We start from the raw sequence: 17,495 nt of genomic DNA on the forward strand, positions 1-17,495 counted from the left end.
ACACACACACACACACACACACACACACACACACACACACACACACACACACACACACACACACACACACACACACACACACACACACACACACACACACACACACACACACACACACACACACACACACACACACACACACACACACACACACACACACACACACACACACACACACACACACACACACACACACACACACACACACACACACACACACACACACACACACACACACACACACACACACACACACACACACACACACACACACACACACACACACACACACACACACACACACACACACACACACACACACACACACACACACACACACACACACACACACACACACACACACACACACACACACACACACACACACACACACACACACACACACACACACACACACACACACACACACACACACACACACACACACACACACACACACACACACACACACACACACACACACACACACACACACACACACACACACACACACACACACACACACACACACACACACACACACACACACACACACACACACACACACACACACACACACACACACACACACACACACACACACACACACACACACACACACACACACACACACACACACACACACACACACACACACACACACACACACACACACACACACACACACACACACACACACACACACACACACACACACACACACACACACACACACACACACACACACACACACACACACACACACACACACACACACACACACACACACACACACACACACACACACACACACACACACACACACACACACACACACACACACACACACACACACACACACACACACACACACACACACACACACACACACACACACACACACACACACACACACACACACACACACACACACACACACACACACACACACACACACACACACACACACACACACACACACACACACACACACACACACACACACACACACACACACACACACACACACACACACACACACACACACACACACACACACACACACACACACACACACACACACACACACACACACACACACACACACACACACACACACACACACACACACACACACACACACACACACACACACACACACACACACACACACACACACACACACACACACACACACACACACACACACACACACACACACACACACACACACACACACACACACACACACACACACACACACACACACACACACACACACACACACACACACACACACACACACACACACACACACACACACACACACACACACACACACACACACACACACACACACACACACACACACACACACACACACACACACACACACACACACACACACACACACACACACACACACACACACACACACACACACACACACACACACACACACACACACACACACACACACACACACACACACACACACACACACACACACACACACACACACACACACACACACACACACACACACACACACACACACACACACACACACACACACACACACACACACACACACACACACACACACACACACACACACACACACACACACACACACACACACACACACACACACACACACACACACACACACACACACACACACACACACACACACACACACACACACACACACACACACACACACACACACACACACACACACACACACACACACACACACACACACACACACACACACACACACACACACACACACACACACACACACACACACACAGCTGTAGAGATTGTTTTTATGTTATAAATGTCTCTGTTTTTGTGTTCAGATGTCTGTTTTCTCACACTGGATCCAAACACAGCAAACACTTTTCTCATTCTGACTGAGAAGAACAGAAAGGTGACAGGTGTGAGAGAGAAACAGTCATATCCTGATCATCCAGACAGATTTGATGTTTATTCTCAGGTGTTGTGTAGAGAGAGTGTGTGTGGACGATGTTACTGGGAGATTGAGTGGAGTGGATATGGTGTGGACATATCAGTGTCATATAAGAGCATCAGCAGGAAGGGAGAGGGTGATAAATGTTGGTTTGGAAATAATGATCAGTCCTGGAGTTTTTTCTGCTCTCGCTCCCAATGCTCATTCAGACACAATAAGATAGAGATTGATCTCCCTGTGAAGTCCATCAGCAGGAAAATAGGAGTGTATGTGGATCACAGTGCAGGAACTCTGTCCTTCTTCAGCGTCTCTGACACAATGAGCCTCATCCACACAGAACAGACCACATTCACTCAGCCGCTCTATCCTGGGTTTACTGTTTATAATACTGGATCATCAGTGAAACTGTGTTGATGAATCAGAATAGACTGACGAGAGATTCTTATTATAGTTATTATAGAGTCTCTTCATGACATTAATACTGCAGCTGAACTTCTGTCTCTGAAATAACATAAAATAACAACATGAAATAACATGAATCAGAATAAATGTGTTAATAAATGATTGACGATGTGTTTCTGTGCTTTTCTCAACCTGTTTGTGTTGATTCAGATCAGTTTTTACTGTAGTGTCACATTATTACTACACTGAACAAAATTATAAATGCAACACTTTTGTTTTTGCCCCCATTTTTCATGAGCTGAACTCAAAGAGCTAAGACTTTTTCTATGTACACAAAAGGCCTATTTCTCTCAAATATTGTTCACAAATCTGTCTAAATCTGTGTTAGTGAGCACTTCTCCTTTGCCGAGATAATCCATCCACCTCACAGGTGTGGCATATCAAGATGCTGATTAGACAGCATGATTATTGCATAGGTGTGCCTTAGGCTGGCCACAATAAAAGGCCACTCTAAAATGTGCAGTTTTATCACACTGCACAATGCCACAGATGTCGCAAGTTTTGAGGGAGCGTGCAGTTGGCATGCTGACTGCAGGAATGTCCACCAGAGCTGTTGCCCGTGAATTGAATGTTCATTTCTCTACCATAAGCCGTCTCCAAAGGCACAAACTGTCAGAAACCGTCTCAGGGAAGCTCATCTGCATGCTCGTCGTCCTCATCGGGGTCTCGACCTGACTGCAGTTCGTCGTCATAACCGACTTGAGTGGGCAAATGCTCACATTCTATGGCATCTGGCACTTTGGAGAGGTGTTCTCTTCACGGATGAATCGGTTTTCACTGTACAGGGCAGATGGCATGGCGTGTATGGCGTCGTGTGGGTGAGCTGTTTGCTGATGTCAGCATTGTGGATCGAGTGGCCCATGGTGGCGGTGGGGTTATGGTATGGGCAGGCGTATGTTATGGACAACGAACACAGGTGCATTTTATTGATGGCATTTTGAATGCACAGAGATACAGTGACGAGATCCCAAGGCCCACTGTTGTGCCATTCATCCACGACCATCACCTCAATACAGTAAAACTGCACATTTTAGAGTGGCCTTTTATTGTGGCCAGCCTAAAGCACACCTGTGCAATAATCATGCTGTCTAATCAGCATCTTGATATGCCACACCTGTGAGGTGGACGGAGTATCTCGGCAAAGGAGAAGCGCTCACTAACACAGATTTAGACAGATTTGTGAACAATATTTGAGAGAAATAGGCCTTTTGTGTACATAGAAAAAGTCTTAGATCTTTGAGTTCAGCTCATGAAAAATGGGGGCAAAAACAAAAGTGTTGCGTTTATAACTTTGTTCAGTGTATGAAAAGAACAAGTAATTTTTATCATTTATAATTAGATTTTTCTAAATTTTGTGCACATAATAAAGCACACTGAAAAATAAACTTGATCAGATTTTAATTCATGATGAATATTTATGTATTTATATGTAACTTCATGAAATTATAAGAGCAAAAAAATGGTCAAAATAAATTAAATGTGTGATGGTTATTACTTTAGTGCATGTCTCATGTTTTAACAGGTTTTATGTTGTTCTTAGATGATCTTCACATCTACTTGTGCTAATGTGAGCTAATATTTAATGTTTGTTTTTAAAAGTTAATAAATTTATGCGTTTTATGTAACAAATGAAAATTACAGAAATAAATTACAGAATATATTTTGAGACAATCAGTCAATGTAATTAAATCATCAGTTTTTCAGTAACTGAAGAATATGTGAAAGAGTTTGAGGTAAAAGCACTTAAAGACACAATAATTAACGTGTGTGTGTGTGTGTGTGTGTGTGTGTGTGTGTGTGTGTGTGTGTGTGTGTGTGTGTGTGTGTGTGTGTGTGTGTGTGTGTGTGTGTGTGTGTGTGTGTGTGTGTGTGTGTGTGTGTGTGTGTGTGTGTGTGTGTGTGTGTGTGTGTGTGTGTGTGTGTGTGTGTGTGTGTGTGTGTGTGTGTGTGTGTGTGTGTGTGTGTGTGTGTGTGTGTGTGTGTGTGTGTGTGTGTGTGTGTGTGTGTGTGTGTGTGTGTGTGTGTGTGTGTGTGTGTGTGTGTGTGTGTGTGTGTGTGTGTGTGTGTGTGTGTGTGTGTGTGTGTGTGTGTGTGTGTGTGTGTGTGTGTGTGTGTGTGTGTGTGTGTGTGTGTGTGTGTGTGTGTGTGTGTGTGTGTGTGTGTGTGTGTGTGTGTGTGTGTGTGTGTGTGTGTGTGTGTGTGTGTGTGTGTGTGTGTGTGTGTGTGTGTGTGTGTGTGTGTGTGTGTGTGTGTGTGTGTGTGTGTGTGTGTGTGTGTGTGTGTGTGTGTGTGTGTGTGTGTGTGTGTGTGTGTGTGTGTGTGTGTGTGTGTGTGTGTGTGTGTGTGTGTGTGTGTGTGTGTGTGTGTGTGTGTGTGTGTGTGTGTGTGTGTGTGTGTGTGTGTGTGTGTGTGTGTGTGTGTGTGTGTGTGTGTGTGTGTGTGTGTGTGTGTGTGTGTGTGTGTGTGTGTGTGTGTGTGTGTGTGTGTGTGTGTGTGTGTGTGTGTGTGTGTGTGTGTGTGTGTGTGTGTGTGTGTGTGTGTGTGTGTGTGTGTGTGTGTGTGTGTGTGTGTGTGTGTGTGTGTGTGTGTGTGTGTGTGTGTGTGTGTGTGTGTGTGTGTGTGTGTGTGTGTGTGTGTGTGTGTGTGTGTGTGTGTGTGTGTGTGTGTGTGTGTGTGTGTGTGTGTGTGTGTGTGTGTGTGTGTGTGTGTGTGTGTGTGTGTGTGTGTGTGTGTGTGTGTGTGTGTGTGTGTGTGTGTGTGTGTGTGTGTGTGTGTGTGTGTGTGTGTGTGTGTGTGTGTGTGTGTGTGTGTGTGTGTGTGTGTGTGTGTGTGTGTGTGTGTGTGTGTGTGTGTGTGTGTGTGTGTGTGTGTGTGTGTGTGTGTGTGTGTGTGTGTGTGTGTGTGTGTGTGTGTGTGTGTGTGTGTGTGTGTGTGTGTGTGTGTGTGTGTGTGTGTGTGTGTGTGTGTGTGTGTGTGTGTGTGTGTGTGTGTGTGTGTGTGTGTGTGTGTGTGTGTGTGTGTGTGTGTGTGTGTGTGTGTGTGTGTGTGTGTGTGTGTGTGTGTGTGTGTGTGTGTGTGTGTGTGTGTGTGTGTGTGTGTGTGTGTGTGTGTGTGTGTGTGTGTGTGTGTGTGTGTGTGTGTGTGTGTGTGTGTGTGTGTGTGTGTGTGTGTGTGTGTGTGTGTGTGTGTGTGTGTGTGTGTGTGTGTGTGTGTGTGTGTGTGTGTGTGTGTGTGTGTGTGTGTGTGTGTGTGTGTGTGTGTGTGTGTGTGTGTGTGTGTGTGTGTGTGTGTGTGTGTGTGTGTGTGTGTGTGTGTGTGTGTGTGTGTGTGTGTGTGTGTGTGTGTGTGTGTGTGTGTGTGTGTGTGTGTGTGTGTGTGTGTGTGTGTGTGTGTGTGTGTGTGTGTGTGTGTGTGTGTGTGTGTGTGTGTGTGTGTGTGTGTGTGTGTGTGTGTGTGTGTGTGTGTGTGTGTGTGTGTGTGTGTGTGTGTGTGTGTGTGTGTGTGTGTGTGTGTGTGTGTGTGTGTGTGTGTGTGTGTGTGTGTGTGTGTGTGTGTGTGTGTGTGTGTGTGTGTGTGTGTGTGTGTGTGTGTGTGTGTGTGTGTGTGTGTGTGTGTGTGTGTGTGTGTGTGTGTGTGTGTGTGTGTGTGTGTGTGTGTGTGTGTGTGTGTGTGTGTGTGTGTGTGTGTGTGTGTGTGTGTGTGTGTGTGTGTGTGTGTGTGTGTGTGTGTGTGTGTGTGTGTGTGTGTGTGTGTGTGTGTGTGTGTGTGTGTGTGTGTGTGTGTGTGTGTGTGTGTGTGTGTGTGTGTGTGTGTGTGTGTGTGTGTGTGTGTGTGTGTGTGTGTGTGTGTGTGTGTGTGTGTGTGTGTGTGTGTGTGTGTGTGTGTGTGTGTGTGTGTGTGTGTGTGTGTGTGTGTGTGTGTGTGTGTGTGTGTGTGTGTGTGTGTGTGTGTGTGTGTGTGTGTGTGTGTGTGTGTGTGTGTGTGTGTGTGTGTGTGTGTGTGTGTGTGTGTGTGTGTGTGTGTGTGTGTGTGTGTGTGTGTGTGTGTGTGTGTGTGTGTGTGTGTGTGTGTGTGTGTGTGTGTGTGTGTGTGTGTGTGTGTGTGTGTGTGTGTGTGTGTGTGTGTGTGTGTGTGTGTGTGTGTGTGTGTGTGTGTGTGTGTGTGTGTGTGTGTGTGTGTGTGTGTGTGTGTGTGTGTGTGTGTGTGTGTGTGTGTGTGTGTGTGTGTGTGTGTGTGTGTGTGTGTGTGTGTGTGTGTGTGTGTGTGTGTGTGTGTGTGTGTGTGTGTGTGTGTGTGTGTGTGTGTGTGTGTGTGTGTGTGTGTGTGTGTGTGTGTGTGTGTGTGTGTGTGTGTGTGTGTGTGTGTGTGTGTGTGTGTGTGTGTGTGTGTGTGTGTGTGTGTGTGTGTGTGTGTGTGTGTGTGTGTGTGTGTGTGTGTGTGTGTGTGTGTGTGTGTGTGTGTGTGTGTGTGTGTGTGTGTGTGTGTGTGTGTGTGTGTGTGTGTGTGTGTGTGTGTGTGTGTGTGTGTGTGTGTGTGTGTGTGTGTGTGTGTGTGTGTGTGTGTGTGTGTGTGTGTGTGTGTGTGTGTGTGTGTGTGTGTGTGTGTGTGTGTGTGTGTGTGTGTGTGTGTGTGTGTGTGTGTGTGTGTGTGTGTGTGTGTGTGTGTGTGTGTGTGTGTGTGTGTGTGTGTGTGTGTGTGTGTGTGTGTGTGTGTGTGTGTGTGTGTGTGTGTGTGTGTGTGTGTGTGTGTGTGTGTGTGTGTGTGTGTGTGTGTGTGTGTGTGTGTGTGTGTGTGTGTGTGTGTGTGTGTGTGTGTGTGTGTGTGTGTGTGTGTGTGTGTGTGTGTGTGTGTGTGTGTGTGTGTGTGTGTGTGTGTGTGTGTGTGTGTGTGTGTGTGTGTGTGTGTGTGTGTGTGTGTGTGTGTGTGTGTGTGTGTGTGTGTGTGTGTGTGTGTGTGTGTGTGTGTTTATCAACAACTCGTGGTGTGGAGATATACAGACTGTTTATAAGCACTGCTCGCCAGATGTGGAGTTTTACTGCTGAAATGCCGTCCCTATTATCACACGATGACCATCACACGATGACCATCACACGATGACCATCACACGATGACCATCACACGATGACCATCACACGATGACCATCACACGATGACCATCACACGATGACCATCACACGATGACCATCACACGATGACCATCACACGATGACCATCACACGATGACCATCACACGATGACCATCACACGATGACCATCACACGATGACCATCACACGATGACCATCACACGATGACCATCACACGATGACCATCACACGATGACCATCACACGATGACCATCACACGATGACCATCACACGATGACCATCACACGATGACCATCACACGATGACCATCACACGATGACCATCACACGATGACCATCACACGATGACCATCACACGATGACCATCACATGACGCCTGGTTGTCTGGACTGGCTTCCTGTCAAAGCCTGGTCCTTATCCCTCAGGGGATCAAAACTGCTAAAACCCAACTCAATCAACTCATTTAAGCAACAGAGCATTCAGTGTTATCTCGTGACCAGTGTTGCATAAATCGATAATCGAATAAACAGAAAGAGACAGATTTACACTGACTCCTTTAAATACTGTGTTAGTTGAAAAATAGTATCATTTTTTTCAAATATTTGTATTACTTAGTGAAAATAAATTGTGCATAATTTTGAGGTTAAAAAACAAACAGTGTTAAAAATCATATTTTTCAAAACTACTGCCTTGAACAACACAGTCAAAGAGTCTGAACTTTACACTGCATGTGTCTGAACAAACCATACGTCAAAAACACCACCCAGCTCAGAAAGTCATGTGTCATAAATCATTTCCTCACGGAGTAGAATACAACAAGTATAATTGTTTTGGGCTTTGACTAAACTTGAGTGAGTTTTTGTATATGAAGCTCCCACAGACCCAGATGTAAATAATACACGGATACAGCATTTATGTCTCCTTTTTGCTTGTAACTTCATAAAACATGCTCAGATCAGAGAAAAACACAGCAGTAAAAACACAGCATAAAAAGAGCTCAAATAATGCATCACTCAGATCTAGAGATATTCCTCATGGAGTTATAACACATGAAACCCCACAGATGCTCATGTAGCCAAGTATATGTAGCATTCATGTGTCGTTTTCACTCATAACTTCATCAGATTGAAGTGCAGTGGATGCTCCAGATTGAAATGAGTCCAAAATCAACAATCCACTGTAAATATTTTATAGTTCTAACGCCTACCTCTATATTTGGGAAAGGCGACGAATGATCATAACTGAAGATATAATTTAATTAATTGGACTGTACAGTGTGTGTTTACTGACTGAATGTGTCTCTGTGTGTGTTTTCTAGTGTGGATCATGGAGGAGAGATCAGGATTACAGCAGGACTGAAGAAATGTACGTCTACACACACACACACACACACACACACACACACACACACACACACACACACACACACACACACACACACACACACACACACACACACACACACACACACACACACACACACACACACACACACACACACACACACACACACACACACACACACACACACACACACACACACACACACACACACACACACACACACACACACACACACACACACACACACACACACACACACACACACACACACACACACACACACACACACACACACACACACACACACACACACACACACACACACACACACACACACACACACACACACACACACACACACACACACACACACACACACACACACACACACACACACACACACACACACACACACACACACACACACACACACACACACACACACACACACACACACACACACACACACACACACACACACACACACACACACACACACACACACACACACACACACACACACACACACACACACACACACACACACACACACACACACACACACACACACACACACACACACACACACACACACACACACACACACACACACACACACACACACACACACACACACACACACACACACACACACACACACACACACACACACACACACACACACACACACACACACACACACACACACACACACACACACACACACACACACACACACACACACACACACACACACACACACACACACACACACACACACACACACACACACACACACACACACACACACACACACACACACACACACACACACACACACACACACACACACACACACACACACACACACACACACACACACACACACACACACACACACACACACACACACACACACACACACACTCAGACCACCCAACCCCCTCCCCTCCTACCGTCTCATCAGCTGTGGTACACAAAGCACTGAGGAAGATCAACCCCCGTAAGGCAGCAGGGCCAGACAACATACCTGGGCGGGCCCTCAGAGCTTGTGCTACAGAGCTGGTCGACGTACTCACGTGCATCTTTAACCTCTCCCTCAGTCAAAGCACCGTCCCAACCTGCTTCAAAACCTCAACCATCGTCCCCCTTCCCAAGAAGAGCCCCCCAACCTGTCTGAATGATTACAGGCCAGTAGCACTCACTTCAATCATCGCAAAGTGTTTTGAGAGAGTGGTGCTGGCCCAAATTCAGAGCAGCGTGCCAGACACTTTGGACCCCCTGCAGTATGCATACCGGACCAACAGGTCCACCTCAGACGCCATTGCTGCTGCTCTCCATATTTCCCTCTCTCACCTGGAAGATAAAGACACTTACATCAGGATGCTCTTTATTGACTACTGTTCTGCTTTCAACATGGTCATCCCCCATAAACTCACCCACAAACTGTTTGCACTTGGACTACATCCCACACTCTGCGACTGGCTCCTAGATTTCCTGACTGGTAGACCGCAGTCTGTCAGGATTGGAAATAGGACCTCAGACACCATCATAACAAACATTGGCACCCCACAGGGGTGTGTTCTCAGTCCCATCCTCTACACACTATTCACACATGACTGCGTCGCCTTCCACAAGGACAACATCATTGTGAAGTTCGCTGACGACACTGCAGTGATAGGACGGATCACTGGTGGAGATGAAGCAGCCTACAGGAAGGAGGTGGCCAGACTTATGACATGGTGTGAGGACAACAACCTCGCCCTCAACACGGACAAGACAAAGGAGATGATAGTGGACATGAGGAAGGAGAGGAGAACTCACCAGCCACTGTTTATCCGAGATCTTGAAGTGGAGAGGGTGAGCAGCTTTAAATACTTGGGGGTCCACATCAGCGAGGACCTCACCTGGACACTCAACACCACCCAGCTGGTTAAGAAAGCACAACAGCGGCTGTACTTCCTAAGGAGGCTGAGGAAGTTTGGCATGTCACCTAAGATCCTCAGCAACTTCTACAGCTGTGTTGTTGAGAGCGTTCTGACCAGCTGCATCACCGTGTGGTATGGCAGCATTACAGTGAGGGACATAGCGTCTGCAGAGAGTGGTGAAGACTGCTGAGAAGATCATCAGGACTCCACTGCCCTCCCTGCAGACCATTTACCATCGCAGAGTTCACAGGAGAGCTGCCTCCATCCTTAAGGACCCCACCCACCCACAACATGGACTGTTCACACTCCTACCCTCAGGACGGAGGTACAGGAGTGTGAAATGTAGACTTCAGATTAAGGAACTCCTTCTTCCCTCAGCCATTAGACTGTTAAACGGGTAGCCAGTGAACACAGACTAGTCTCACATATCTCATAGAATATGTGGACTAAACTGCTACAGCAAAAATTTTGCACATTGCTAATGTTACTGCTGCTATTTCATATCAAGTATCTTCATCTTGATTTGCACATTATTAATGTTAAAGCTGCTATTGTTATTATGTAGTTGCACTCAGTTGTTACAGACTACTGCACTACTGTTTTCTTTTCTTATTTATGTGTATTTTTCTATTTATTTTTATTCTATTTAGGTGTATGTCTGTTTTTATTTTTACATAATTTGCACTTGTCTTGGCATTCAGTGTGGACTGCAAAGAAAGAATTTCATTGTACAGGGAAACTTGCTTTTCCTCACTGTGCATATGACAATAAACGTTTTGAATCCTTGAATCCTTTGAATGTCTTGGGTATTCTATAGTCTTTGGTTTTACTAAAATAAAATGAAATAAATGTACACAAACCAGTGTCTTTTAGTATCACAGAGATACTTTTATAGATTTTATGCTAATATTTAGGGGCCAAACACTGAAGGTTCTTCTTCTTCTTGCGTTCTTGAGCCCATAGAACCGCTTATGAAATTTGGCACACAGATAGAGGACAGTCTCAACAATAACCATAGCAAGTTTGGAGTCTCCAACTTATCGTCGTATGAGCATCCAGACCATACGTGCCGTGTTCAGCGTGGACACCGGCTACCGTCTGTCCGGCGACCAGATGGTCAATCACTTCCCCAACCACTACGAGCTGACCAGGAAGGACCTGATGATAAATGTCTGGAGGGTCACGTGCTCTCCTCTAAAGGAGGATTATTATTATAAACATATCACTCTAGCTTTAGTCTTTTTGTGTGTTTTTGTCGAGTGTGGAGTAAAGACCCCATCATCACCTCATACCTTCATCAGAGTGTTATTTCTTATATGAATGATGGATCAGTGTTGTTTGATAAATGTCTGGAGGGTCACGTGCTCTCCTCTAAAGGAGGATTATTATTATAAACATATCACTCTAGCTTTAGTCTTTTTGTGTGTTTTTGTCGAGTGTGGAGTAAAGACCCCATCATCACCTCATACCTTCATCAGAGTGTTATTTCTTATATGAATGATGGATCAGTGTTGTTTGATAAATGTCTGGAGGGTCACGTGCTCTCCTCTAAAGGAGGATTATTATTATAAACATATCACTCTAGCTTTAGTCTTTTTGTGTGTTTTTGTCGAGTGTGGAGTAAAGACCCCATCATCACCTCATACCTTCATCAGAGTGTTATTTCTTATATGAATGATGGATCAGTGTTGTTTGATAAATGTCTGGAGGGTCACGTGCTCTCCTCTAAAGGAGGATTATTATTATAAACATATCACTCTAGCTTTAGTCTTTTTTTGTGTGTTTTTGTCGAGTGTGGAGTAAAAGACCCCCATCATCACCTCATACCTTCATCAGAGTGTTATTTCTTATATGAATGATGGATCAGTGTTGTTTGATAAATGTCTGGAGGGTCACGTGCTCTCCTCTAAAGGAGGATTATTATTATAATTATTATTAATAATATATAATAATACAGGCGTGTTTTGATGATTATCTGCGCTATAGTCTGTCACACGCGAGCCGTGACTGTGTTTAATGTGTGTTCGCTGAGAATCAGTGTTTTTATCACTTTGACACAGAAATCTTCCTCTAAACACATGAATCTGTATCAGACACATCACTGAATTATCATCTGCACACATATCTTCATATCATCATGTGTTTGAAGCTAAAACACGAGAAAACAAACTGTAGTAATATCAGTAAGTGTTTGTGTGTGAAATATAATACCCTGCGTGCATTATTGAGAGGACATCAATCTGACAGAGATGTTTATTATCATGGAGCTGTGTGTAAATCAGTCAAACACAGATGATCACCACACACTGATTGATCTGTGATCGGAGCTGAATGTGTGTGTTTCAGGAGTGTGTGTGTGTGTGTGTGTGTGATGGCTGGGAAGGTGAAGTGGGTGACGGACATCGAGAAATCAGTGCTGATCAATAACTTTGAGAAGAGAGGATGGATCCAGGTGACGGACAGCGACGACTGGAACTTCTACTGGCAAGACTTCATTTCATCCGTTCATCAACATAAACTAGTGATGATATAACACTGATATTATCATAACTGTATTACAGCTGCTGCAGGTCTGATCTTCTCAAGCGTACTGTTTCTCAAGCGTACTGTTTCTCAAGCGTACTGTTTCTCAAGCGTACTGTTTCTCAAGCGTACTGTTTCTCAAGCGTACTGACTTTACCGATTAGTGATTGGCTCTTTCATTCAGACGGGGCTTCCTGCGATTGAGCGGCCATATTGAGCGTTGCATTTTTCCCTATTCAAAACTATACGAGTGACATGTCTTGGGTATTCTATAGTCTTTGGTTTTCTAAAATAAAATGAAATAAATGTACACAAACCAGTGTCTTTTAGTATCACAGAGATACTTTTATAGATTTTATGCTAATATTTAGGGGCCAAACACTGAAGGTTCTTCTTCTTCTTGCGTTCTTGAGCCCATAGAACCGCTTATGAAATTTGGCACACAGATAGAGGACAGTCTCAACAATAACCATAGCAAGTTTGGAGTCTCCAACTTATCGTCGTATGAGCATCCAGACCATACGTACCGTGTTCAGCGTGGACACCGGCTACCGTCTGTCCGACGACCAGATGGTCAATCACTTCCCCAACCACTACGAGCTGACCAGGAAGGACCTGATGATCAAGAACATCAAGCGCTACAGGAAGGAGCTGGAGAAGGAGGCCAGTCCCTTAGCCGAGAAGGACGAGAACGGGAAATACCTCTACCTGGGTAAAGCTCGCCGCTGCTTCTGTTTGTGTGAGATCAGCTCTGAGTGTGCTGTGACCGACTCTCTCTGACTCCGGCACAGATTTCGTGCCGGTGACGTTCATGCTGCCGGCCGACTATAACCTGTTCGTGGAGGAGATTCGCAAGAGTCTGTCCAGCACGTGGATCATGAAGCCGTGTGGGAAGGCGCAGGGCAAAGGCATCTTCCTCATCAACAAGCTCTCTCAGATCAAGAAATGGTCTCACCAACGTGGCCATCCAGAAGCACGGCGTGAGTTAGTGTGCATAAAACCTACACTATATGGACAGAAGTATTGGGACCCCTGATCATTACACCAACAGGAGAGAAGATGGTCAGCTGTGAGTGTTTGCTGTGAGTTCCTGGGTGTATGGAGCTAAGAACTGACTGCTGATGGAAGTGGTTTTGTTTGTGAAGTAATTAGCAAAATCATCAGCTGTTAAAGAGATAGTGGGAGGTGGCAGAGCGGGACAGAGGATAACACTTTGAAGAGTTTATGTGTGTCTGATGCGCTGTTGATCTCATTATGAAAAAAGAAGTTTTGGCAGCAAGCTTATCAAGCAAGCTTTGTTTCATGTGTTGTTGACTTGTATTTATTTATTGTCATGGTTACTTTTATTTATTCTTTTACTCATTTATTCATGTTTCCTGTTGTTGTCAGTAAATAAAATATAGCCCAACTGTTTCATTAACTTATGCATTAATTCATTACTTGAATGAAAATTGAGATGTATTCACCTTGGCTGAATTTGTCTAGTGTGTAGTCATGCATAGCTATGGCATGTGAAAAAACTAGGGGTGTCCCCGACTAAGGATTTTCGAATCATGCCGATAGTCGACTGATAGTCGAATCATATATTTGGGGGCGGGGCAAATACATTACCAAGAGTCAAGTCAGACATTCGACAGTCATAAATACACAGGGAAAATGTGTAACGAATGGACGCCTCGCAGATACAAACGGGGTAAATAATGTTTTATGTTTTGATTAAAAGACAGTTAACATTAAACGTCAGCGAAACCCTTAAGAATTCACAAATTTTTTTTTACAATAGTGCCGTCATCATAACGTTATGTAGGCTATATGATCGTAGTTATAATGTTCTGCATTTCTGTTTTGAGCTGCGCGCGCTGCAGATGACCAGTAGAATGAAGCATTTGATAGCAGGTTTTTAATCAATTGGATTTAACTCATTTATCTCACATAGAATACGCTTCGTTATTTATATAACGTAACGTTAATATTACCACTTATAGGCTATCTGCACAAAATGCCCCTAATGCACATGAACGCGTCTGCGCGGCTCTGAATGAACTCCTTTTGTGGACGCGTTCTTCACGCAATAACATGCAGAAACAACTACCCAGCAAACAGTTTTTGGTTCCCAGAACGTTCTCAGGAACGTTCCGGGAACGTTCTCTGTAGGTTATAAAATTAACGCAAAAATAACCTGCAGGAACGTTCGGGAACGTTCTCTGTAGGTTATAAAATTAACGCAAAAATAACCTGCAGGAACGTTCCGGGAACGTTCTCTGTAGGTTATAAAATTAAACAAAAATTACCAGCAGGGAACGTTCCGGGAACCTTCTAGGAACGTTGCGGTTGCTTCCCGGAACGTTCCCCTAACCTAAAGGGAACGTTCTATTTACGTTCCTAGAAAGTTCCCAGAAAGTTCTCTTAAGGTTCCCAGAACGTTCTCCTAACCTCTTTACTCCGATACCACTGCTGTCAGTAATCATCTAGCACTCCCGTCCCGAGTAGAGTATAAGCGGCATGGAAGACGGACAGATATGGACCTCAATAATCAGTACTACAAACCATATGTCTTGTTTCAAACTATTGTTTAATCATTTAAAGATAATCAGAGCACATTTAACCATCATAAGGAGCATTGAATGAGATTGAATTATCCGTTAATATAAGATTTCTTAACTACCATGTAATTTACCATATAATAACCCAGATCTTACGTTTCTTAAGCACCAAATAACAATGACTTCAACAAAATATTGGGTTTTAAGAATGCGAATTTTATTTTTACAGACATTAAAAATGAATAACATTTATTTGACTTTAATATTATTCATTTCTTACCACTGAATTAACGATAATGTACGTGCTTCTCTCTTTTGGTCCGTAAACAAAAACTTGGTTATTCTCATGTTCTCTTCAATTACTTATCAAATCTCCCTGAAATCACAATATTTAGTCTCGAATATTTATTAATTATAAGTAATTATTCAATAAAGAGTTCAATAAACGAGTGTTAGTCAGTCAGTAAAACAAAATGACCGTTAATTTTTAAATGCGAGTGCGCGGCTTTATATGGAACACAGGAGAAAAGCGCGTGCTGGGGAAGCGCGTGCTGGACGCGCATGCAGATCAGAGGCGGCTGTAAAGAAACATACAAACAAACCCAGTGTTTATGGTATGCTTTTCAGACTATGCTTAACCTCGGCTTAATTTCAGCTATAAAATTGGAATTATATTATCATTATAATGCGATTTGACTACTTTGATGTCTACACTTTATTAAAAGCTTATTTCAGACATGAAATTCTGCAAAAATAATTTGTTTATGATTGAAAAAATACACATTTCAGCATTAGAATAATCAGAAAAATCTGCAAAGTTTTAATTAGTTTACATGGTTATGACAACTAAAAATAACCTGCAGGGAATGTTCTGGGAACGTTCTTTTTAGGTTATAAAATTAAACCTAAAAATAACCTGCAGGGAACGTTCCGGGAACGTTCTCTGTAGGTTATAAAAATAAAACTTTAAAATAACCTGCAGGGAACGTTCTGGGAACGTTCTTTTTAGGTTATAAAATTAAACGCAAAAATAACCTGCAGGGAACGTTCCGGGAACGTTCTCTGTAGGTTATAAAAATAAAACTTTAAAATAACCTGCAGGGAACGTTCTGGGAACGTTCTTTGTAGGTTATAAAATAAAACTTTAAAATAACCTGCAGGGAACGTTCCGGGAACGTTCTCTGTAGGTTATAAAAATAAAACTTTAAAATAACCTGCAGGGAACGTTCTGGGAACGTTCTTTTTAGGTTATAAAATTAAACAAAAAAATTACCAGCAGGGAACGTTCTGGGAACGTTCTCTTTAGGTTATTAAAAAAATTACCTACAGGGAACGTTCCTAGAACGTTCTTATTTGGTTCCCAAAAAAATAACCAACTGGGAACCAAATGGGAACGTTAGGGGAACGTTCTGTGTTTGTTGGGTAAACACTATTAAAAAAAAAAAAATCACAGCGTTTTATTATAATAGTGTTCTCATTATAATGCTATGTACAGTATATGACAGTGCCAGTCATAGTTATTGATATTCTGCGTTGTTGTCCTGCTCGCACCGCGCACTGAAGAGATAGTATAGTACTACAATGAAGCGCTTTACTGCAGCGTAACTCAACCAAATGCATCTTATACGAGAT

At 43.7% G+C, this 17,495-nt stretch overlaps 2 protein-coding genes across 2 annotated transcripts in view; both read left to right on the plus strand.

Moving 5' to 3' along the window:
- The window catches only part of LOC131538364 (protein NLRC3-like), a 230,206-nt gene extending 216,806 nt beyond the window's left edge, over positions 1-13,400 (plus strand). Inside the window, exons 7-8 of the mRNA XM_058772203.1 lie at positions 8,844-8,890; positions 13,144-13,400. Coding sequence (XP_058628186.1) covers positions 8,844-8,890; positions 13,144-13,145 — 49 coding nt within the window. The 3' untranslated portion in view covers positions 13,146-13,400. The remainder of the gene's footprint in view (positions 1-8,843; positions 8,891-13,143) is intronic.
- Positions 13,401-13,445: 45 nt separating this feature from the next.
- LOC131538409 (polyglutamylase complex subunit TTLL1-like) lies at positions 13,446-15,410 on the plus strand. Its single transcript, XM_058772281.1, has 2 exons — positions 13,446-14,032; positions 14,112-15,410. The coding sequence occupies exons 1-2, from the start codon at positions 13,825-13,827 to the stop codon at positions 14,354-14,356; spliced, it is 453 nt and encodes a 150-aa protein (XP_058628264.1). The 5' UTR covers positions 13,446-13,824; the 3' UTR covers positions 14,357-15,410.
- The last annotated feature ends 2,085 nt before the right edge of the window (positions 15,411-17,495 follow it).

The sequence above is a fragment of the Onychostoma macrolepis genome, chromosome 04 (genome assembly GCF_012432095.1).
Source record: "Onychostoma macrolepis isolate SWU-2019 chromosome 04, ASM1243209v1, whole genome shotgun sequence".
NCBI classification, from domain to species: Eukaryota; Metazoa; Chordata; class Actinopteri; order Cypriniformes; family Cyprinidae; genus Onychostoma; species Onychostoma macrolepis.

What these genes read in the sequence shown, in the direction of transcription:
- LOC131538409 (XM_058772281.1), top strand. Translation starts at nt 13,825, where the DNA reads ATGAGCATCCAGACCATACGTACCGTGTTCAGCGTGGACACCGGCTAC. An exon ending in CGGGAAATACCTCTACCTGG is followed by an intron (nt 14,033 to 14,111) that starts GTAAAGCTCGCC and finishes ACTCCGGCACAG; the next exon opens with ATTTCGTGCCGGTGACGTTC.